Source organism: Lepidothrix coronata, unplaced genomic scaffold (genome assembly GCF_001604755.1).
Source record: "Lepidothrix coronata isolate B3197 unplaced genomic scaffold, Lepidothrix_coronata-1.0 Scaffold97, whole genome shotgun sequence".
Lineage (NCBI taxonomy): Eukaryota > Metazoa > Chordata > Aves > Passeriformes > Pipridae > Lepidothrix > Lepidothrix coronata.
The window spans coordinates 1,820,475-1,846,064 of record NW_016690277.1 but is presented as its reverse complement, the minus strand read 5'-3'; the positions used below and the strand labels follow the sequence as shown (position 1 = coordinate 1,846,064).

Here is a 25,590-nt window from a genome sequence, read left to right as displayed (position 1 = left end):
TGAAAGAGATATCTCAGGAGATGCCCTGGCCATCAGAAGCTACCCATGGGAGTAGCAGATGTGGCTGCAGTGCTCCCCTTCCCGAGGGTGGCTTCAGGGAAAGGTGCCTTCCTCCCCAGGTTTGACTTCACCACCCGCATAACGAAGAGAAGAATTTGGCTGGCAGATCTGGTTATTTTTCAAAAGGTAATTCTACCGTATTTGAATTAAGTATTTAAAAACATCATTTTCAGTTTTGTTTTGTTTAGGGTTTTTTAATGTTGAAATTAGTAGAATACCTCCGTTTTGTCATACCTCTAAAGATTTCATAGTGTCTTCAAGTAAATTAACCATTTTTTGTGATCTATAATAAATATAGTCACCTGTTAAATTCAACTTATAAATTTTCTGAAGAGGCCAGTTTTACTGTTTCTCTTATCCTGTTTCAGGCAGAGTTGTTATGACAGACAAGTATGGGAATGTCACTGAGAATCCTGAAGCCTAAACTTCAAAATGCCGGGGGGGGAAGAATACCACTCCATTGAAATAAAGAGCCCATGTGACCTACTTAAATAAAACAAATTCCAGCTGAGAAGGAAAACACATGCATAGTAGCCAATTTAAGAATTTTAATTTAAGGCAGAACCATCCCTAAGCCTTTGCCAAGTGTGAGCAAACCCATAATGCCTCTATTTCAGTTGTTCAAACTCTAAATCCAGTCATTGCTAGGAACAGGCCCTCAGAAGGCAACTTGCAGCAATACAGCATTTAGCAGGACAGACAGTTAAACTAGACAGCCAGACTATCAAACTAACTAAAAGAATTTGCAGTGAAGTCAGGTCTGGCTGATGGATACTGCATCCTCCTCCCAGCTTCAGCTGAGGATTAAATAGTAAACTACAGCAAACTAGAAAATAGAAGCAAGCAGGATATATTTCAGATCCTTTCACTAACTACCCAGGAAATGCAAGCATTCCCACAGGAGGAGACAAAAAAGGAAATTCTCACAAAATGCCACTTTTAAAACATGAGTGGATGTGACTATTATTATCATCACCGATTCAGAAAGACAATCTCAAGAGATACAAAAAGTACACGTCACGAGTCCAAGTACACATCGTATGCTCGCACAAAATCCTCATCCTTGTAAAGTGTATGTTCTGTCCTAGGACAGTTAACTGATACAAACTTCTTTCCCAGAAAAAAAAAAAAAATGTATATCCAGAGAGGTCTATACTGAAAGGATTTCAAAGGTCTAAAGGACAGAAACAATACAGAAAATACAATTTCCAGCGACAAGCCTTACTACAGCACCCTTCAGAGGCCTCCTGAGGTAATCCTTTTCAATAAGGTCACAGTGAACCAGGTTTGTCAGCATTTCAGGATAATGTTGAAAGCCACATCTCACTCCAACCACACAGTGATTAAAGTAGCAGCTTAAAGAATACAAGGTATATAGAAGCCAAATGTTCTTGCAAGACTAAAAAAGTACCAGGTAAGAGAGTTAGAGTATACACATCCACTATTTTGGTTGCAGGAACTAAAGTTGAATTAGAGAAAGGGATCAAGCTGCTGCCAGATACACATAATGGTTTCAGGAAAATACATTTATGCAATGCACTCCTAATGTTATTACATCTACATATGGGTAAACCAAGGCACTCATATGATGGCATCTAGAGTACTAGAGAAGTTCTTACAAGGCACCAAGCCAGCACTCCTTTCAGCAGTGTTGTGAATCACATCACATGTGAAAATATTTCACATTTGAGCAGGAAACTTGGGTATTTTAACCTGAAAAGCAGTTCTACACACACAGGAATCTAGGGAGAATCACAAACAGAGCCCAGATGGCCTCCCAGTTCAATGCTTAGTGTATGAAACCTCAACTCCAATTTCTCATAAAAATAGGACAAGAGTTCAAAACCAAGAGCTACTACTAATATTTGATTCACTAGCATAAGAGAAAAATCATAAAGGAAAATGCAACAGAAAGTAAACCAACCTGAAAGATTAAGAAAAAACCCCCATGCTTCCCAGACACAGCCCAAAGAATCTTTTTACTTTGCGATAGTTACATAGCACATCAAATTTCAGTTTTTAACTATGTAGCAGTATTTGTATACATCACACTAATTTTCCTCCATTTTTGTCAGCTGGAAATCCCCCATATCACAAGTACAAACTGACCTAGGGACACTGGACAATTTCAAAGCAACACAGAATAGCATTACCCTTCCTACCCCTTTCAATTCCAAATTACTGAGATATACTTTTGATACCATAACATTTTGTAAGACAACAGGAAACACAACAAGCATTACAGTAACATCTATATCAGCCACTTTTCCCCTGGGAAAGGTTTAATTTTAAATTATCTGCAGCACACTGCTTGGTTCTCCCACAACATGATAGTACTTGAAATAACCAGGATATCTGCCAAGTGATGACAAGCACTTCTGTGTCTTCATTTACACACAAAGATGTTGGCAAGCACTCAGACAGTCACAACACATCAGCTCTAAAAACATCCTATTAAATTTAACAACATTTTGAAGTCAAGTCTATAACCACCCAGAGACATAGAATATAAACAAAATACCTCCAAGTCCATTCTCTGCTGTATGCTTCCTTTCTTCCTTTATTTCTTGCAGCCAAAACACATCGTTTGCACGATCCTACCCTCTTTGCCTCCTCTTCCAAGTCTGCTGGAAGAGACCACTCAGTTCTGCTCCTTCATCACTCCCCTACAAAGAGCACCTGCAGTTCCAGATGCTCTGTTATAAAGTGGGAAGAGCTCTGCACAGGTGAAGCCTATAGTGGGAAGAGCTCTGCACAGGTGAAGCCTATTGCCAATTGCTGGAATGAGGTAAGCCTGGGTAAGAGCTCATTGTAAATAACTTGGTGGTAAATAACTTGCAGGAGTTTCTCATCCACTTCTCAGTTTACATCATAATCCTTTAGTACAGAGAGTTTCTTGATGTTGAACTTAATATCTGGGCCACAATTCAAAGCTGGAGTCACCACTGATAATAGTTTTCTTTTATCTCAGGTCAAAATGGGAGAACAAGGGCTGAGCAGAAAGGAATGGAAAGAATGGAAAGGTGTGGGCAAGTATGAGTGGGGAGTTTAACTACAGCATACATGCATTAAGTTGAGAGCAATGCAGTTCCCAAATGATTGCTGCTTTTCTCCAGAAGTATTAATGGGACATTGTATTGCAAGTAGCAAACTGGTATTTTAACTCAGTATTTTATTACACACACAAAAAAAATAATACAAAAGTACTCCAAGCAAGCGTACACCAACACTCCTTTCACACCTGTGAGTATTATAATGCTGTATTTCTTTTTTATTAAAAAGGTTACAAGTTAAAAATTACACCTAAAGAAACAGAGCCATCCTACTGCATTCATTCACACTAATCATGATTTCTCTCAGGTGACTGAGATAACAGACCAGACTCTTCCGGTGCTCAGTGAAGAGGTAACATGCACAAACTGAAATACAAGAAACTATTTCACTGTTGTCTAGAGAAACTTTAGAGTCTCCATCCTTGGAGATTTCAACACCTTGTCAGTCCTGGGCAGCCTGCTTGGTTGACAGGGCACTGAGTAGGGCGGGGGTGTTGTTCTAGAAGATCTCCAGCGGTCCCTTCCAACTTCTGTGATTCCACGATTCCATATCTGACAGACTTCTAAGTCAAACCTATCAAATCTTGGTAACTGTTCTACTTCAGCAGAAGGTGAACAAAGAGAGTAAAAGAAAACAGATCTCCAAGGCTGAGTTTATTGTCTCTGGAACTACAGAGCAGTCAGGTACTGAACTGTATCCTTCCTTCTCTTCAGTCAGTGCCATATGAAACAGGAGTTATCCTTGCTCCCTAGTAATAGACACACATTGTGAAGGAATCATTTATCTGTATCACACAGTCTATCCATTTTTGTTATCACCTACATTAACAATGTACCCAGAATGCTGAGGAACCACATAAATATTTTCCTGTCCATGACTGGCAACAGGCAGCAAGGTCTAGGGCAATATTTTTAGCTGAGGTCATCCTGCATCCCATATTTTGGTTGTTCAGTCAAATGACTGAAGTAACCTGACTGTTCATGTCTTTTCCTGCTCCCGTGACTTTTTCCTGAAATGAAGAACACCTGACCAGAGTTCAGTGCCAAATACACAAAAGGTGTGCTCCCATTTATAAACCTTTGCCTTTTGCTTATCCACATCTCTTTCACGGCAATGCACTGTGAGAAAATGACATAGTCCCTGCTCTGGTGCTAGTATAGGCCATAGGAGAGATGGGAGGGTATGCCCATGCCTTTACACAAATTTGTTCATGGCCATTTTCACTTAAACCTCAGTTCTAAAGTGAGTTTCTAGATTTTCTTGACTATATTGTAAGTCACTGCTGGTATCTGCATTTGGCACATGGCCCTACTAAAGTTTTCAAACTATTTTTTTTTCCCATAACAAGATTTCAAATGTCTTTCAAAAAGAAATTAAAAAATGGAATATATTAGTTACCTGTAATAATTGTATCCCCTTCATAGTTGAAAGCACAGGAGAATATCTCATCAGTATGACCCTCTAATATCTGAAGGCAGTGTCCAGTAGCAGCATCCCAGAGTCGAGCTGTTTTGTCAGAACTGGCTGTCAGTATAAAGTTGCCTTTAGGGTTGAAACATACCTTTAAAAACACAGAAATGAGTTTTGTTACTTAGCAAGTCAATATGCCTAGAGAAAGAAGTGTATCTAGTGATTAAAAGATGAAAATAGAAATGAAAAACTCTTGCATTCAGCTTTTCAGCTAAAATTAAGGATAGTATTTCACTAGAGTGACATTGGCAAACTTCTCTGGCTGAAAACTGTGGATTTACAAAAGTCTATAAACAATGACCTTACCATAGGATCAAAACTTCAGAATATCAAGCCCCAAAAAGACAACTGATCCACAACTGTAGCAACTTTATTTAAATGTTATCATTATTCCAGTGTAAAATTTATACATATTTTATAGAGTTCTACAGAAATAACATGCATCTCTGTAGTATCAGAATTTGCACTGAAAGCAATTCATTTTATAGTATGTCTTCATATTTGTTAAACATTCATTGCCAAAACTGCATGCATTTCCAGATAATCAGGTATATTTTTCTAGCACTAACCAGACAATACCAGCTTATTATATATTGCAAAATCGCTTAATCACTGAGGGCAAAATATCTGTTCCCTAGAAATCCAATTTCCAAGTAATAACCTTCCCAAGTGGTCACAGCTACCCAGAATATCTGCAGAAATACATGGACTTTTCAACATGCTCCCAGGTGAGCAGATTCTCACTTCCAGTAAAACAATCCTGTCAGCACTAAGGACTATGATGGAAGCTGCCTTTAACCTACTCACATGTCAGCAGGTATCCCAACTGTACCCAGTGGATCTGAGTGTGAAATACTGCAGTGACTATAGTAAATGAGGAAATGCCAGCCTTTCTGAACTGAATATTCTCTCTGCAGAGTGATTATAACAGACAAAACAATAAAATGAAAGAAGGTGGGTTCCGTTCACTAAGAACCATCCTAGTTTCAAAATACTAATGTTTCAATTTCAAAATACATCCAAAGAAAGCAGCACAGACTTAGCTTTCTAGCTTTGAAGCTAGTGAGAACTATCAATTTGAAAGAATAACAAAAAGTTGCAAGTAATAAATAACAAAGTTTGAAAAATATGTACAATGTTGGAAGCAACTAAATGTATTTGCAACAGAACTTTGGTGTTGAAAATTGAGCCAGATAAGACTTCCAGCAAAGCACATGAGCACACTCCTCATGACCAAGTGATTTTTGAAAAAGGCTTTATACTTCCAAGTCCCTTAAGCACTTTTGAAAATAAGACTTTCCATGTATTTACCCACGGAAATATTTTTTGCCATTCCATAAATCGAGTGTGCAGAGAAATGAAAAAGAGTAAGCAGGAACATATCTGGTAGATGTAAGGAAGAAGGGTGATGGTAAGAGCCTCAAAGATGTCAACAAGAGAGTAAAAATATGGTGCTTATTCTGTCAGAGAATCTGGGACTCCAAGGGTGTAATAACACAGGTACAATTTAGGACAGGTCAGACAAAAGCTCTATTAACTCTGATCATATTGACAAAACACTTGGACAGCATCTCCCTCTCTGCTCCCCCATTCCCTGCCAAGTGATTGTGGTGACCCAACCTGTAAACTGTTTCAGCAAAAGGAAATAGCTAAGGAAAACAAGTCATTTCAATGTTAAATAAGTCAGATATCTGTCCCTGGGAGGGATGGACTTCTTAAGTAGCTGCCAGAATTGTAAGGAATAAAATAGTAAATAACATGACAGTGTAGAGAGGTGGTTCTTGGAGCCTATAGGAGTAGCAACCCCAGGGCTATCTTAGCTCAGAAGTGGGGAATTGGTAAACAGTCACTGACTGATAGCTTTTAGCCAAAAGGAATGTTCTATTAGTAAAGATAACTACTTAGCCAGACCTCTCAATTTTAAATAATAATTACTATATTCCCACATGCTTTAACAGTATTTCTGTGTCATGGAGTAACTGGTGGATTGGATAGTCACACATAGTGAAATAAAAAAAGGTGCAAACCACAGACAACTTACCTTGGAAATTTCACTTCCATGACCTTCTAGCTTTGCAATGCACTTTTGTGTTTGTGCATCATAGACTCTTGCTGATCCTGTTGCAGTAGATGGGGAGCCATATGTGACTGTTATGCTTAAGCATGCATTTCAATAAGAACATTTCAATGAGGTCAGAAGGAACTCATCCTCAGGCTTCATTTCAAAAGAAATAAAAGGCATTCTTCATAGAGCTTCCTCCAAGGGTAAAGTCTATTAAAAAGGATCTGTACTCTGTTTGGAAAAGCCTGACTTCCTTTCCTGACCAGAAATGGATTCTCCTGGAAAACTTCTAAAATGCAAATACAAATGTCCAGACTACTGAAGTCTATAATTTCAGAAAGCATGTACACTGTATCTAGAAAGCTTTCATTATGTTTCAGATCATTTTATTAAATAAGCTATTCGTTATACTTAATAAGCTATTGATTAAATTTCAGGAAACTTTTTACATTGTCTTTTGTCTGAATATAGCAACTACAGCAAAACACATCCAAAATAATGCTCCCCATTCAGTCTGGTATCCTGTTTCTGGAAGTGCAAATCAAAGCCCTTATATATGTAAAAATAATATGGTATTGTCATTATGCACTGTAATATAAATACCTGAGCAGGTAAATACAAAAAACTATTTATTGCAATTCCTAAAATAATAATGAGCATGTAAAACTTCTGCATACCAACAGCAAACCAAAATTGCTTCTTTCACTACTTCTGCATTGAGTATTCTCTTCCTGTGAAATCCACCAGTAAAATTCCAACTATTTTCTTTTAAGCCTAAATTTGAGTCATAAAAATCAACCCCCTCAAAAGCTATTTACCTACATATTTAAAACATATTTCCAGCCACAAGTGAAATATTTCCTTCCAAGTTTGAAGTTAAAGAGGAAAGACACACTGAGTTGATTAAAGTACGAAAATAAGAACATCTTCACTGGAGAAAACTGCTTAAGTTTAATGCCAAACTTTCTATAATACAACAAACATTGCTTGACCTATAGTTCTGAATCAAATACTCCTCTTCCATCAAGCTACACTCAGAGCAAAACCAATGCCAGAGGTGAATTCTTGCAGCAGCCCCGTCACTGCACTCACCATCGGCAGAGGCAGCCGCAATGCGCTGGCCGGTGTAATCAAAGCACACATCCAGGATCACATCCCTGTGACCTGCCAGAGTTGCCAGATGTGTCCCAGTCACAGCATTCCACAGCTGCACAGAAAAATAGGGGTAATTTTTTTGCTTACTTTGACTAATTTACTTGATAGATACCTAGCTGTTTGATACAGCAGCACATAGAGGCCCTTTCTGATATCTGACATGTATTAACACAAAAACTGGATATAAATCAATAAAGAGTCACTGCTTAGTTTAATGAAGTCCTACATATTTTTTTATTTCAGTGTATTGATTAAACAGGACTTCACTGGACTTCACTGAAATGAATAAGCATACATTTAGCTGTAAATTTTTAATTACATGTACTAGTTTAAAATAATGCTCTTTTATTTAAAATATATATGTATTTTTATATGTCAAGTAGCTGCATTCAGTATATACTCAACATTCTTACCATGCATGTTTTGTCCATTGATCCAGTGACAATGAGAGAACAGTCCCAGTTGAACTGGGCACTGCTAATCTCTCCTCGGTGACCTATTAAAGTATGTAACCTCCTACAGAAAAAAAGGTAATTTACATTTATAGTGTGCATTTTGATATATACATAGAAATTATCACTAAGTTTATAAACTGCTATAGTTAAGGTGAATGTCTTCACCATTTTATCCATTAAAGCAATTAAATGGAGTGGTACAGTTCATTTAGGATTCTTCCACTACATCAATTCCATTTTCTATCTTTGATAAAAAGAGGCAGTAAGGAATAAAATGGAAAAGTCCTCCCTTCTCTTTCAAAACTATTTTAGTGAATGTATTTCCAATGAAATGCAATGACTTTCCAGTATCAGAGACAAATTCCTTGTATTCTTCAACATATACAGCAAGTTTTTCCACATTACTATCCCATTATCCTACCTCAATGAACTGTAAACAGTACATCTTTAAAAAACTCTGTGTAATCTAAACCTTTTATAAAATCCACTGAAGATCAAATAGAACTTAATCAGGTGCTTAATGTGAGCATGTTCCCAAATAACAGGCAAATGACGGCCAAACTGAAATATGATTTCTAATCCTCATTAATCCTAAACTTCTTGCTGCACAAGACTGGCTACATTAAATTCTTCAGCTTTATCAGAACAGAGAGGTTACAATTAGCTGCTATTGCTTCCTAAGAATTAATGGCCTATAAGGCAAGGAAGCCTAAAAAAGATTGAGATATATATGTATTAAAGGATTAGTAAATTGGGTTATTATCACAGTGCTAATATCACTGGATCATTAATAGAAACACGCTTTAAATAATGGATAAACTAATGACAAGGAAAACAACTAAATTAGTTTAAGTGACTGAAATGTTTTTATTCATTGAGTAAGATACATAAGGGTAGCTAAATTAATATATATGCTAAAAAAACAGCAAAGCAAATCTCCTGAGCAACTGAATTTTCTATCTGTTTATGGTAATAAAAACTTGATTAAACTCAGATTATTTTATAGATTTTACTTTCTAACACTGTGAGGCCCACACTTGTATTCATGTAGAACTTCTTACAGTAAAACCAAAAACCAACAAGCAGATAACAAGAGACAGAAACTTCTTACTTTTATAAACAAATTACTTGCTCTGCTATTTAACTACTGTTATTGTAATACCTAATGCCCAAAATACCTAATAAAAAAAAAAGTTTTAAATTAAAATTTAAAAGGTTTAATTTCCAATTTTAAAGAAGTCAGGATGGGCTTCAAGCTTCAACATAAGGATCCAATCAATAAACAGAATAAAAAGCAAGGTGTGGAACATCTCACAGAAACCACTATCTATGAGATACACAATTAGAAAGAACACAAAAAGACACTTGTAAAGTGCCATAAAAAAATTCCATTTACTTATTAAAAAAAAATCAGCTTCAGCCATGATAATACTTCTTTAGTTTTCAGTTTCCAGTGAAATTTAGTATACAGATGCTCTTGTATTTGACCAAAACTAAAAATAAGAAACTGTTTATGTCTCAGCACCCTGACCCCTGGTACAAGCTGTTGATTTGCCAAATGAAGCTTTGCAGACACCTTCAACTGAACTATAGCCAACTGAATCTGCCAGGGAGAAATTACTGATTAAATATAGACCTGTATTAAAAAAGCAGGTTCCCCCTTCCTCCTTGTTTTTGTCTTTTTAACTTTAATATTTTATGAAGAAAATATTGAATCTTGTTCAGATTTCTTGTCCCTACATAAAGTTCCCTCAGGACAAATTGGGATACCCACCCAGAATAAAACTGAGGAACACATGTGCTTATCGGAGTCAGCCAGCAAAATTAGAAGAAACTCCAAGTTCAAGCTCAGCTTTGGAAAGCAGTGTTTCTGATATATTTCATATGGTGAAAAACATGCACACACAACCTCACATAGAAGATTTCTGCAACTCTACCTGAACCTCTATACAGCAAAGTATGATTTGCTCATAATCCTTCTGACTGCAACTTCTATAGTTTTTTAAGACAATGTAACCAGATGAATTTTCTATGACATAAAATATACTTTCTTTCTACTTAAACAGTCTGTTCCATCTAGAAATTCTTGACACCTTCCAAACCATGAGTTTCCATGTGGATAAAATATTTTCCCGTTTGGAGAATTCACGAGGAACAAGCGCAGGATCTGTCCATTCCTTCTGCCTCCTTAATGCTCATAAGACGGAAATTTAAAACAAAAAACACATACTAAAGCATTTCATGAGCAGCATTCCTTTTCAGAAGCACAAAGGAGTAACAAATGACAAGATGAAGGAACATATACTCTAAATGAAATATGCGGTCTGTAATTTGCAGCTCAACACTGTCTGTTGCATTTGTCCAGAAAGCATGCAAAGTAAAACTATATTTATTAGTGCTTTAGTACCTGCCAGTGCCAACATCCCATACTGCTACTGTATGGTCAAAGGAGCCAGTGATAATCTTATCTCCAATGGTGTTGAAAGAGAGTGCAATAATTTCTGCTGAGTGCCCCTGAGAGGATTTTTAAAAAGGAGTATAAGAATACAAATCATGACTTTACCATTAATATAGTTTAACATGTAGGATTTTTTTCAGTAGCATAATCCTTCTATAACCCATCAATGTTTTATTTACTGTCTGGTCCAGTATATCACAATTTTGACAGAAATACCTACCCAACTTGGAATAGCCAATATCCCAACAACTGCAAAAAAGCAGGCACACCCCTTTAGCAGGAAGCTTACTCACTATATTATTTATGATTTACACAAGAGAAATGCATTGAAACAGCAGAGGCCAATCTAAACCTGTGGAATCCCAGCAAGCCATGTAGAGCAAAGAGAGATGAAAATCTAGAGGTAACTGGATGCCTGTCCTCTGCTGATGTTCACAGGAAGATCCATACAGAGGAGATCAAATTTACAGGACAGCAACATGTTTTAATGAGGGCATTCTAATCTATAGCAGGAACGTCACTGAAATTAGAAAATCTGTCTTTTGATAAATAGGGCTTTTTATAAAATACCACAGCTTTCTCATTCCATTCAAGTTTTCTTACTCTGTTTTGTAACTGCAGTCACTGTGGGACCACGTGGTAAAAGAAATTAAGCAAGTTTTGAAACTGCTGTAATGTTATTCACCTCAGTTGGAAAACTAAGAAAGCAAGGAACACCTTTAAAAACATATGGCAAACATACCCTTAAAGTGGCTACTTCTTCTCCTTTCTCTATGTCCCATAATTTGGCAGTGGTATCCATACTTCCAGTTGCCACCAATGTGCTTTGAAGATTAAAAGATAAACATACCTGTAGCAAAAAACATTAGATAGAAAAAGTGGGAGTCTATTTATATATATTTTGCCAAAAACAAGGGGTCAAGATTAATAGTTTTAAAAATGTCTGACAATATTTTATAGCATACAGAAAAATTACAGAGTTCTTCCAGCAGCTCATTAGAGGGGCAACAAGTCCCTATCACATAACTCTCGATGACTACCCAAACCAAGTGGACTACTTGGCTGCTTTGCAACAGCAATACACTAAAGACTTACTGGAAGTTTTCCTGTATTGTTTTCTGAGCCTGTTTCATTTTTGTCACAAGGAAAAACTATTTAATTCACAAAGTTTTAATGAAACCCAGGACTGAAGGAGTTTGCTAATTTATTAACAGCACGTAATTAACTGGCAGAGAACTATGTCTTCAGTATCAGTATCTATAATAAAATAGATAAGCTTATGCAATCTTAATAAACAGTTGCAAATTTTTAAACCTCCTCCTCTAACTCCAAAGAGGTTTTAATCACACACACACTTTTGCACGCGCACTCATCCTCTCTCACAGGATGTGTGGGTTGCAAGCACATCCTTTCCTAGGAGTATGTGTTCCCCAAATACCCACACACCTGCCCCAAGGGACACAAGTGCTCCAGCTTTAGCTGAATTCATGCCACTTCCCACTATCTCCTGATCCACATTCCAGGAAAGTGGCATCCAAATTCATATATGTACATATTACAGGGTGGTAACAGGGCCTTCCCATTGAACCTCATACTGACAATCCACTAGCTGGATGCAGACTCCTAATGGTGTCTCCAAAACACAAGCTATTCTCCCTGTGGTCTATGCAGAGATTGGGATGCTCAGGGTGACTTATGGAAGCACCAGAGTAGGTTTTGACAACTGACAACAATTGGTTTCAGACCAATGTCTCCCCCACCCCGTTATAATTTGTCTTGATTCTTTTATCTTCTTCTACTTCTTTCTTTTTATTTCAAAATTCAACTTCTTTATTTCAAAATTCTCTTTGAAATTCTCCAGTTACAGTTCAATCCTACTGACAGTCCTCCCTAACACTATCATTTGGTAAGCTTCCTCTTTAACTTGGTTAGTTTGGGGCAAAGACCCTCCAACCAGTTTTGTGCACCCACAAACACACTCTGTACACTCACACTCTTATCCTCTCAGGTGTTATTATCTATGTCATTTGCCAAGGGTGTCCATACAACATCATATTTATTTTTGAAAAAGCAAGAACAAAAGCTCAACAACTTGCTTAATTCATTTTTCACATTAAAAAATCATGTAGTCATCCTCCCATTCTCTGTAATTATTCAATATGATTGTTATGCAAATAAAGAATAGGAGGTGCCATGAAAAAAGGAAAACAGTAGCTCAGGTTTTGAATACTGAATAACTATAGACATGCCCTTGCCAGCGATGTATCAGCTGCAATAATAGCCTTTCAGAAACAGGCCTCATTCAGAGAAATACATCATTTTTTGCTGGCTATTATCGTCTACTAATTACTTGCTGCCACAACTCATAACACTCTGGGTCTAATCTAACCTCTACAGAAGTCAGAAAAAATTGAGAGGCCTTTAAACATTTACCTAACTGATCTGGGGAAGCAAAATCACTGCAGCCTTTCTCAATAAGCAAACATGTTCTCCATTGTAAGGGATAACTTTCACACTATCCAGAGAATCAAAAGCACACTGAAACAAACCTCACCTTCCACCATGGTAAAACATCATTTTCTTGCACTCGTTAAGGCCTCACAATCTACATTAAATTCTTTTTTTTTTCCCCGGAAACAATGTCCAGCAATATTTTATTGAATAGTGATTATATAGCTATTGCTGTTGCTGATAGGGGTCCTAGTGCATTGGAAAGGAAACCAAGAATTATTGAGCTTAAACTGTTTTAATTTCATAGATCTTTGATATTTCAGCATCCCACATATTCCCAATTAACACAGTTTAAATTTCAGAAATTCATTCTTTATGACTCCAGTTGGTTTGGCACATGAAGTTCAGATCTCCGTGTCAAAGACAAGAAGACAAGCAATGATGTTCTTATGTATTTAGTTCTGCAAATGTGAGAGGCAATGCAAGATAGCTAGAAAAAAATGTGATACGTAATCAAGCAATAAATATGTACAATAAACTGAAAAATCCAAATGCTATGGTATTTTTCAATGTTTTAGCATTTAGCAATTGGGGGAAATTGGAACAAAGTAAAAATAAAAATATTTATATTTTTATATGTATATGATGGTTCACTCTCTCTCTTAAGAACTGTCAGATTATCTTCTCTTGCAGTGCAGGAATGTTAACAATATCTGAATCTGTGAACAGGGGGAGCAGAATAGCTGTGCTTTTCAATGGGAGCTCATGGGGAGTTGGAACCCACAGTCACCAATGATGGTGTGAGGAAACAAAGGAATAAGAAATATCCAGCACTACTCACTATTTCTGCACTGTGTCCTCTGAAAGTATGATAACATTTTCCTGTTTCTGTGCTCCACAGTTTGCAGGTTTTATCAAAAGATCCAGTGGCAATCTTGTCACTAAATGGAAAAAAATCCTATCGTTTCTAGTTAGAAAAAACCTCTGACTCCAAAGACAGCAGAACTCACAGAAACATACCCAGCCATGGAAGCTTGCACGCACTGCCACACTACAAGATCCTGGAGCAGGATGTCACAGACACAAGTTACATTAAGGGAAAAAATTAGCAGACACAATTAGTTTCTGAGAGAGTCACTGCACTTATCTGTGAGCACAGAAGTGTTCATAACTGCTGACTACACTACTTTAGGGATGATGTTATCTGCTGCACTTCCGGGTGCATTAAAAAGTTACGCCATTTCATCAGATAACATCTGTTTATCAACCATTGTAGACTCCTTTTATAAGCAGTTTACCCAAATTTCAGAGGTCGAACTCCACTCTCACTGAAGTCAGTGGAAGTGGTGTGACCAACTGCAGCTAGAGCAAGACTGAACTGAGGTATCCAGAAAATGTAGCAAGGGACACTGAATCAACATCTAAAGATCAGCAGGAAAAACCATTCTTTTTTTAATGAAATTTGAATGTAAAAGTAGTTCATGGTTCTGATCAGATTCTCTTGTGTGTATCTTGTTTCTCCACTTTTACAGTCTAATTATTGATCTTTGCACAGATTTTTGTCATTAGTTTCTACAAAGTATACAAAAGATTTTCATTAACTGTTTTTTTTTAAAGTGAAGAATAACATCAGAATATAAAACATTGACAAAGCAGGTTCTAGGTTTTCCTTTTCATATCAAAGAAGGAGATGAAGCCTCAAATAGTGTAAGAACAAGTTTTAACATTTATTTCCTGATGTTAACTATGGATTGCTTAACTGATAAATAGGACATCTGACAGCAAAAAAAGTAACATGATTCAATAGAAAAATAGGAATTAATTTATCTTTGCAGAGAAACAAAACGGTTTTCTCACACATGATAGCTTTCTCAGGAAGCAAATGACAATGAAACTTAAGTAGCTAACATGTAATTCCCTTCACCTAACAGGTGGCAATCCCAGCCTAGGGCAAAGTTATTGGAGAAAACAAAGGTGCACAGATTCATATTTGACATTCACACAGCGGCCCCCTGTGGATTTTATAAAAATTACTCAACAGCTGTGAACTTCTAAATCATGTCCTAGCTAATAATGAATGTGTAATACCAAATGGAGAAATCCAGTTCTGTTGTGACAGAACTTTTCTTTCTCCTTAACTGAAGCAACACAGGTTGTCATAAGTACTTATATCTCACATCACATACAATTATGTGTTCTGATTAACATTCAGAACATAATCTGATCCTGTAGGTATTACTGAAATAAATCTGTGCTTCAATATATTAAACTGACTTATATATATATATTTCAAGACTGAATACATAATTAAATTTGTGGTTAGAATTTCTAAATTTTATTTCAAAAAATTATAGCAGAAAACATGTTTGAATGTACAAATAAAATAGTATCTTCCCGCAGTGATTAGCTACAGTTGAACTCTACAAATTCAGAAGTTGAACTCTTTCAGTTTGAAATACTCTATTTTATATTAGAGTATTTGCAAAATAACATGATTAGCAATTATGAGGTATCTCAGAGGAAATATATTTACCCATAGGGATTATTGAAAGCTATTGCATAGACAACGTTTTTGTGTCCCTCCAGTGTATGCAGCTCTTCTCCTGATGCTGTATCCCATAGTTTGCAGGTTCTGTCATAGCTTCCAGTGATAAAGCTAAAGCAAAGAGAAATTAAATTCTGAATATAGTAAATAGTTGGTCCTGATGCACAGTCAAATGAGTTATTTCCACAGATTTCAATTAGCACTGTCTCAGACTCTAAATCTCCCTTTCAAAAATACAGATTAATGACCATAGAGGTTCTTTTTCTTTTCTTTAAAACATATTATTCCTAAAAACACCTTTCTTCTAATCTTGAATGTATTTCACCTAGAAAGCAAGCTGCTGCTTTCAAGACATGAAGGAAAAAATGACAGACACATGTCCACACGGAAATCAATTAACATGAAAGTTACACTTCCACTATAGTGAAAGTCCCAACTGAATTTATGTTAAAGACTCACTTAGCTTCTAGCAATATGCAGTTTATTGTCATAAAGGTGTTTCTGTCTGTAACATGGTAATTATCAACAAACTATCACCTTGGAAGAAAAAAATTGCACAAATTGAATCTCTCCTGCTACTTTTTTGCATCTCCCATTATTTCTCCCAGAGAGACCCAAAATATAATCCCCAGTTGTGCCTGAAGCTGCTTATAAGCAGCACAGCTGAATTCTTTTTGCAGCAAGATAAGAGCACTGAAGTTCCCTTCCCATTTAATTTACAAATACCAAACTTCAATTAGTGATTATGTATTTTGACTTTGAAAACGACTTACCGGGAACCAGATTTGTTGAATGCTACATTAGTCAGTGGCAATAGATGTGTTCTAAGCACCTGAAATAGAAGTGGGGCAGGGAGAGGAAAAACATTCGATGCAAATAAAACAAAAACATTGCTCAAAATATTCGACAGGTTAATTTTTATTCCTCCTCCTGTCAAACTACCAGTTAAAGCTGTTATACATTAATCCCTAACTAAAAAATTCCCCATGTGTTATCAGGTTATCAGTGAAGATATTATACATGATTTATTTTAAATTATTTCAAATTTATATTTTATTTAAATTAACTGCCTTTTTCCCCATGCTTGATTTTAATTCATCTTCTCTGAGACCAGCAAAGTAACCCTAGATCAGAGCTGAAAGGGCAAAACAAATGAGTGAGGAGACCATGCCTGCTGGGACCACTGATGAAAGAAATCCCAACTAATATTAAGTCTTATAAAGTGAATCAAGAAATCCAACTGAATTGAGTATTTGAGTCTTTCAGGATATAGGCAACTTCTAGCTAGCATGTGATTTTACTACAAAAACCAGAAAGAACAGATATAAGCTGCATCTGTGTCCTATGAGATTATGACAAGGCATGAAAAACCATAACAAAGGTACTTGGCAAGACAAAATTCAAGAAAGCATTTCAAGATTAATGTCTACCTGTGCTGTGTAGGTTATGGAGGTCACTGTTGTCTAAAATTGCTTACAAAGTCCTTTAAATAGAGTGTATATATGTTTCATGATCCTATAGCCATAATAATACATATTGAGGTTTATTAAACATAGGTGAAAATAGTTTCAGACACTGCCAATAGACCAAAAAAAAATACAGTCTGGCTGGTGTTTGAATAAACTGGCTACTGCACAACACAGTTTGCATTTGAACAATTCCCTGCCCTCTGCTCAAGACTAAAGCATAATAAAACCATAAACTGGGAAATCACAGCAATTGCTGACAGGAAAGTAAAGGGATGTTACAAATACCTCAGTGGCTCACTAGGTTTTTTCTGTAGTATGAGAATGAAGAAGAATTGATTTATGAGCAATGCCATTTAATCACTGACATGTTACCAGAACTCCAACTTATTGTCCTTATCTCAAGTTTTCCAAGCTGCCTGTCTCCGAAAGGAAAATGAAAGAGGCTCATTGATCTTCTACTCAGAAGAGAAAGGACTCATCAAAATGGAAATAAAAATGGTCAAGTGAAGGACTGAGAGAGAAACAGAAAATATATCTTATGTCACAGAAACAATTTCTGTTCTCTAGAGAAAGTAACATAAGTTGTACTTTCAGCTACAGTAGTGGGAATGAGCAATCAAGATGTGGAAATGTCAGAAATATTTTGATTTTTAAAAACAGCCACAATATACAAATATCTGCAGATGAGGATGGATAATTAGGGAAATTTAGGGAAATTTGATCCATGACATTTTTAGGACTCCATGCAGGCAGCTCTGAACAAAGATATTCAAAAATTATGAAAAAAGGGAGGAAAACAAGATAGGTTTATATTTAATTTCAGATCATGGGACTAATTCTGTTCTTCAGTGCTGCAATTGCTTCATCCACATAACTCTGAGTCGGGGAGAATTGCTCGTGCAAATGGTGCAGTAATGACAATATTAAAAAAATATACCTCAGTTCTGCAAAATCTGCTACAGAGGGACCTAAAATAAAAATGTGTAAATCACTACAGCATCCCATGCCATGTAATAGTTTAAAACCTGAGAATTGTTACAAAAGCTGGTTTCTCTGTGGGGTACCTAACACACCACCATCACCACAATTACTGGAAATAACAAAAAGATGAGTTTAGACACTGGATTTAGATTATACTCCAGTGCAACAGGGACAAAACATTCATTTCCAAACAATGCAAAGACATGGGACATTTTTTGGGGAGAAAAGAAAAAAAATCTCACTCCCACCCACCTCAGAAGCACCTGATACTCGCGTTTCACTTACAAGCCTTAAATGAAACTGAAACATCACAGAAGTTCTTTTCACACACTCCCAACTACTCCAGTGAAGGAAATAGGCCAGCACTGATTGGATTTGCCTGCCTCTATTATTTCCAAATACAGAAGCCCAAATACAGCATTATACCCAACAATGAACAAATACATTATTTACACTCAAATTTGAACAAGCATTTGAGAATTTATCAGTCTCTATGATGAACAAACAATTTTAAAAGCTTTTGAAAAGCAAGGCATTATCTCAGTTGAGAGCATCCCTTAAAAGAGAACAGAAACTTTTAAGATGCCCTATTACATAGCTCTGTTTTCAAGGTTAAATACACATATCTTTGCAGAATTCCACCAGATGTGTACCGGTGGTCAAAAGAACCCAAGTTATATCTAGGAACATGTAAGGGTTTTTTAGTTGGACAAAACTTCTCCCTTTTCTCTCTCAGTTTAAAGTAACAATACACAACACAGCACTGACCCGCAATTTTTAACAGCTACACACTGCCATCTGCTGACACAATAAAAATACAACATTTAATTATTTCAGATTGGAACATGCAATTTAGGTTAGATATTAGGAAGAAATTGTGTACTGTGAGGGGACAGACTGGATCCTGGATTTGAAGCTCTGAAAGGTCTCTCTAATCAATAATTCAGTAAGTTTTCTTAAAAAGCTTACTTGTTTGAAATAATTTTTGAAGTGCTGTCTGTAAGCTGAAGATCAAACCATCAATATTAAAACAAAATAGTAATGACAGAAAGTAATAAAAACGAGGATTAGTAATGACAACTGCATAAAACCCCCAAAACTTTCACAAAATAATAGCACAAACCCCACAATTTTCACAAAATGAAGAACAAGTAGAGAAGGGTATGAAAATACTATGTTCCTTTCCCAACAGCTATTTTACTTGGGGTCTATTTACAGGTTTTGTTTAAACAAATTAGGGCTGTTGCCGGTCCATAAATTTTTACTTGATAAATAAAAGATTTATTTGTCTCCATTCAAAACACACACTCGTGCATAACCCTGTGTAAACAGTCTGGGAACAGTTATACCTCTCAGCCTTCTGGGGGAATTCCCAGCACATAAAACCAGGCCAGATTCTGTTGCTCTGAACAGCCCAGAGGAGATTGAAAACAGTCAAGAAATCAGTCATAAAGTCCAAATTTTGCTCTCCAGCACAATATGCAGCAGGAAAAACATACTCACAGCACCACAACTTAAACCCCCCAAAATGCTCCAAGTTGTTTTAAACATGCCTCTGACCTTAAAAAGAGAGAATTTGTGATTCTCTTTTTCCACCAGCTTCTGCTGCAATCTTCGTACTAAAAGTATGACGTGTTCCACGCAGGCAGCTGTGATGAGAGGTTCTCCTTTTTGAATTTCTTCTACTAAGGCTGTGACATCTGTGCTAATTATAAGAAAAGAATCAAAACAAATCCCTCCCAAAAAACTAAGCACAAACCCACCAGATTTTATCCCCTGGCAATAATTACGAATATAAACCCAAGAATATTATTTACTTGCAGAGAAACTGAAGTAAGCAATTAAATGTTATGTGTTTATCTCATTCTGTAATGCCTTAAAGAAACATGGACAAATCTTTCTTGGTTTTTATGCTTCCTTCCCTCTCTTACTAAAGTTGTACAGAAAAATTTAATTTCTAAAAATTGTAGCTTGGCAGGAAATTACACTTTTCCAAAGGACTTCCATAGAGGGTCCGACATGGGAAACGTGTGTCCCAATCTGTCACTTTTAGCATAAATTCCAAATTAATTGCCTATGAAATAGTAACAAAATAAACTATATATAGAAAGTGTCGAAATTATCTCTGCCTGCGGCTTCACAAATCTATGCCTGTTTCTATAACTCTTAGTTATGGTAACTACCATGATGTGGTCCACAGCCTACTGATGCCCATGGAGCCCCAGGAAGTGGTTCACAGCCAGCCTGTGGAATTGGATCATCTCATCAGATAAACTGCTGATTCCTGACCACCAGCAGAATGAGAAACTAAGAGCTGACAATACCCAGCAGTCAAAGCACCAACATGCTCTTAAAACTAGTCCTAGCAAGAAAGCCAACCATTTCTGGTTGTATGTAAATTATTGCAGTCTAAAGGGGATTTTCTGTATCAGTCCTCTAAATGGAGGCCTCTAACATCTCCATAAATTAGTATCCTCTCAGTGCTTATACTCCTGTTCACCAGACAACGTATTTCTTTCACAAAGTGACTCCTTAGGTTTTATCCACAGTACTACTCTGGATAGTTCCAGGTAGACAAAAATTAGTAATTTTTAAATTTGGATTTTTCATCTTGCATATGCAGCCTACATTGTCTACTGGCTTTGGCTTACATGCAAGGACTCTTCCATGTCACTGTTGGTATTAAGACAATCATATTACTTCATGCCTTTCTGCCTAATAAACTCCAGAGATTTTGGCACTTTATTTAATGGTGGCATTTTTTGTTATCTTTCTAAAGCTCTTTCTACCAGAGCTGGCTGAGTAGAGCATGTAGGCTCCATGTAATAGCTGACCTCAATTATGTTTAAAACAGTCAAATAGAGTGGTATATGAACATGCTATAAAACAGTAGAGAGTACTGTTATCTGAAATAATATCATACTTACTCAGGTTTAAGATCAAGAAGATCTATAGGTCTGGTCTTTGACTCACCACTTTCTACATATTCCAGAATAATTCCTTTTAAAAAAAGTGATAAACAGGTCATAATTAGACTTCTGGAATTTCATAATGTGCTGTAGACAGCAACACTTTTACTGCTCCACTGACTTCAGGAGACATAATTTGCAGTTTTGGAACTGGAGGGAGGTTGGCTGTTCTTGCTGAGAGTAAGCAGAGTGATGAACAACTCTGATGTGCTTATATGATAAAAGATACTAAACAATATTATTTATGAGCCATTTTCTATTCTGGAAATGAACCTTTTTTCCAACAACTTTTTGCATCATTTCATCAGGTGTATTTTTAAGGAAGCTGTCCTGAAGATACTTGCTGTAGTTTGGTGTTCCAAGAAGCCTGGAAAACATGTTTTACAAAACCTGTTATATTTATTCCAGCATTTGTAAAAGCCTGTGTGCAGTAATGTATGAAAAATCACAAGGCACTTTCCATTTCTAGGGTTACTCTGGCACCTCTGCAACTTTCACTGAGCTGAAGTATTCCTGTTTTGAAACAGATGATTATGGGGCTCTACTGCTCCCTGGTTTTCTGTGGGAAAGGACAATTTAGAAGAACTTCTGTGTCACTCTGCATTTTAGGAAGTTTGTAAGAAAAGTATTTCATTTGAAAGAAAGATCTCTTATTCCAGTACATTTCCTGAGCTGGCCATATCCATCATGTTTCCCTTCTGAAATTTCATTGAGTCCCCTGCCCAAGTTGAGGATAAATGATGAAGACAGTGGCAGTACCGCTTTTCAAAGAGTGATTCTGCTTAGGAAATTCATAAACTAAAAAAAATAAGAATCACAGAATCGACTAGGTTGGAAAAGACCTCTGAAATCATTGAGTCCAAGCCATGGCCCAACACCACCATGAACAAACTATGGACCTGTGAAAGAACACCAGTGCCATTGGTCAACCAGACCATGTCCAGTCTTTCCTTAAACACATCCAAGGACAGTGACTCCACTACCTCCCTGAGCAGCTCATTCCAACGTCTAATCATCCTTTCTCTGAGGAAATTCCTCCCAATGTCCAAGCTACACCTCCTCTGTCATGGCTTAAGACTGTGCCATCCTGTCACTAGTTACCTGGGAGAAGAGACTGACCCCCACCTGCCTACAACCTCCTTTCAGGGAGTTGTAGAGAGTGGCAACTCTTTTTTGCTAAACAGGCCTTTTAATAATAACACATATACATTTTTTTGTGCCAGCTACTGTCATCACCGTTGACTGTTTAAGCACCTCACTGTGACGCTAATAAGAGCGCCATGATTTTGCAGTAAATCATTAACTCCAGCCGCGATGAGCCGCTTCCAGGCGGCAGCCCCTCACCGCGCCAGAACACCCGCACCTCAACGCCCTCCGCGCCCAGCCCCGGCAGGGGGAGGAACCCGCACACCCCGCGCCGCCCCGGCCTCACGCACGACACCCAACGGCCTCCCCAGGCGCGGGCCCAGCCCCGGCGAGGCGGCACAGCCGCGGCCGGGCCCGGCAGCTCCGCACCCGGCGGGAAGTAGCGCAGCAGGAGCCGCCGCAGCCCCATCGTCCGCCGGCCCGGCCCGCGCGTCCGCCCGCTGCCATGGCAACGGCCCCGCCGCGCATGCGCGGGCCCGGCACGGGGGCGGGGCCCGGCCTGCCCGCCGGCTCGTCTGCGCTGCCCGCTTATGCCGGAGGAAGGAAACAAGCAGAGTGCACTAAAAATACATACATACATACAGATTATATATATATATAAAAATTGCGAAGGGCTAAAGAGCCAGGAGTGATGGCGTATTAAATAAGCAAAAGCTATTGGAAGAGCAAATAGTCAAGACATAGCTAAGGAAAGCAGACAAAGGCTACTACTAATAACAAATAAAAAGAAAAAAAATCAGCTTAATTTCTTAGAAGATAGACTCAAGGCTGAAGCAGAAGTGTGAGAATATGGTTTAGAATCGTTAAGGCTGGAAAAGGCCTTACGAGCACTGAGTCTAGCCATGAACTCACACCACCGTGTTCACCACTGAGCCGTGTCCCCAGGAGCCACATCCACACACCTTTTGAACGCTTCCAGGGATGGCGATTCCACCGATTCCCTGGGCTATCTGTTCCAATGCCTCACTGCACTTTCTGTGAAGAAATTTTTCTTAATATCTGATGTAAACTTCCCCTGGCACAACTTGAGGCCGTTTCCTTGTCCTGTCACTTGTTACTTGGGAGAAGAGACCGACCCCCACTTGGCTACAACCTCCTTTCAGGTAACTGTGGAGAGCAGTGTGGTCTCCCCTGAGCCTCCTTTTCTCTCCAGACTAAACCCCTCCAGCTCCCTCAGCTGCTCCTCATCACACTTGTGCTACAGATGCTTCCCCAGCTCCATCGCCCTTCTCTGGACAAGCATTTCATCAAAGACAGAAGAAAAAATGTAATTTAAAAGAGAGAGCCAACATAGAATCATTAAAAGATAATGGTAGAGCTAAAAATTTGAGTCAAACTATATGCTGAAATGATGCTAGAGCATCAATAGGGGGAAGCATTAAATACATTTTTATTTAACCAGTCTCACAGCCTGCATTGTTGACAATGGATCAATAGAAGAGAGTCCCACTCGGTGTTTAAAAATACATGACTTTTCCAAAAACATCCTTATGACTCCCTACAGCTTCACTTTGAAGACAGTCCTTTGGTTTTTGAAAGCCAGGAAGTAAAATACAATGGCCAATTCCAGACTGACTTCAGGACACAACGGGGGGACAAAATGGTCTCCGAGCTTTTCATTCCTATTTGTTTGTTTAAATCTTTTATCTTGTTTTGTATGTGGAAAGTCTTGAGGCAGATAAGAAATATTTTTACTGAAAATAATCCAAACAACTTTCCAACTGAATTAACTTACTTGGACCAAACTTATTCAAAAATAACTCTTTAAACAGCCCCAAGTCTTGAAGGTCTCCAGTTTCTTAACAGTTTTTTGTATTTGTTTACCATGATATGTATCCACAGAGATTATAACTTCAGAATATAAATGTTTTTCTGTCGTTTTAACTTAAATGATGTGAAAACGAACCTGGCATGGACACTGCTTCCTACGTTAACTTAGTTTGTTCATCGTAAACACAGATTCATGCAGCCTTTCTGGTACTTTCAGCATTACTTGACACCTACCGGAAGTGCTACATTTAATTTTTTTTTGGTCAAATTTAAAGGTTTAATACATTTCTGGAACATAAATGAAGAGTGTCTGCAGTTCCACTGTAACTCACATATTAAACATCTCTTCAATTCTGTACTCCAAGGTTGAGTTTGCATCATTGAATCAATTATTGTGCTATTCTTGAGCAATCATTTTTTCAAGGTTTTCAATATCTTATACCAGCAAGCTTTTTTTTTTTTTTGGGTTATTCATGAGACACAAAAGGAAATGCAGCTCCAGTCAAAACAGGGGAGAGGGTAGTGGAAAGACTCCAAAGCTCCATGATGTCAGTACCTGTTGATTCAGCACCTTCTCCCCTCACTTTCTTGAAGTAAATCTCCATCTGAACACGGACACCTCACAGCTTGTCATCAGCTGGGATTAAGATGCAGTAATGGCACTCGAAGATAATAAGTCAAATCAGGCCTCAGCTTTCACCTCCTTTCCTTGCTCCTGTAAGCAGGAGATTACAGAGCAGTGGAGTCACGACAGAAGCCAATCGCTCTAAGGTCTGTGCCTGCTATGCAGGGTGACCCAAAGAGGCACTGACATAATGGCCTTGTTTGCTCCATTCCTGTGCAGTAATTAGAACAAATTGCTGACCACCTGGGTGGGGGATGAGGGGCTAACACTGTGCTGAGACAAAGCTTTTCCCAGAGTGCTACCCAGGGCAGGCCTGGATGCAAAATACATTTATAGTGACTAATGGTGTGTCTTTATGACAAATCAGAACCAGAGCTGTAGCACAGGTTGGATTACCTGAGGAGGCTTCAGGCAGAAAAGGTAAAACTGTGGTGAAGGAGTGAAGAGCAGGACTTACTATTCAAAGCCTAGTCAAGGAGGAATTCTGATGATACAGCAGACTGAGCAGATGTCCATACCATTAAACCTTGATTGTTAAACAGAAATACACCCTTTTTCAAGTTCATGGAAATGAGCGACTAGTGTATGCTTTTAGGTGGAAAATTTAGATGCAAAACTGTTGCCCTAATATTGTTTTACCATCTCAGGACTGCACACAAGTATCTGAGTCGTGAAAGGCCAGCTTTAAAGAATGCACACTGCAGGGAGTTAAAAGATATCTAAACTGGAAAGAAAAATTAGGTGCTGAGACATACATCTAGGATGAAATAATCAGCTTTTATGTACAGAGATGAAAAGCATTGGTCATATCAGCCTGGAAAGATAACTTATATCTTGCTTATATCAGCAACTTATATCAGTTGCTCCCTGTGCATTTTTGCTTACGTCAGCTGCTTCCAGGAGTGGCAGAAAGTTAAGAT

At 37.8% G+C, this 25,590-nt stretch overlaps 1 protein-coding gene across 1 annotated transcript; it reads right to left on the bottom strand.

The window, feature by feature from the left end:
* Nucleotides 1–3,300: 3,300 nt before the first annotated feature.
* Nucleotides 3,301–22,716, bottom strand: DAW1 (dynein assembly factor with WD repeats 1). Its single transcript, XM_017822321.1, has 13 exons — nt 22,645–22,716; nt 21,088–21,160; nt 19,721–19,865; nt 16,484–16,542; nt 15,699–15,821; nt 14,007–14,106; nt 11,457–11,564; nt 10,664–10,770; nt 8,215–8,317; nt 7,739–7,853; nt 6,626–6,702; nt 4,513–4,675; nt 3,301–3,862 (listed from the first exon to the last, which is right to left on the bottom strand). Exons 1-13 carry the CDS (start codon nt 22,682–22,684, stop codon nt 3,828–3,830), a joined length of 1,248 nt encoding a protein of 415 aa, XP_017677810.1. The 5' UTR covers nt 22,685–22,716; the 3' UTR covers nt 3,301–3,827.
* Between the last annotated feature and the right edge of the window lie 2,874 nt (nt 22,717–25,590).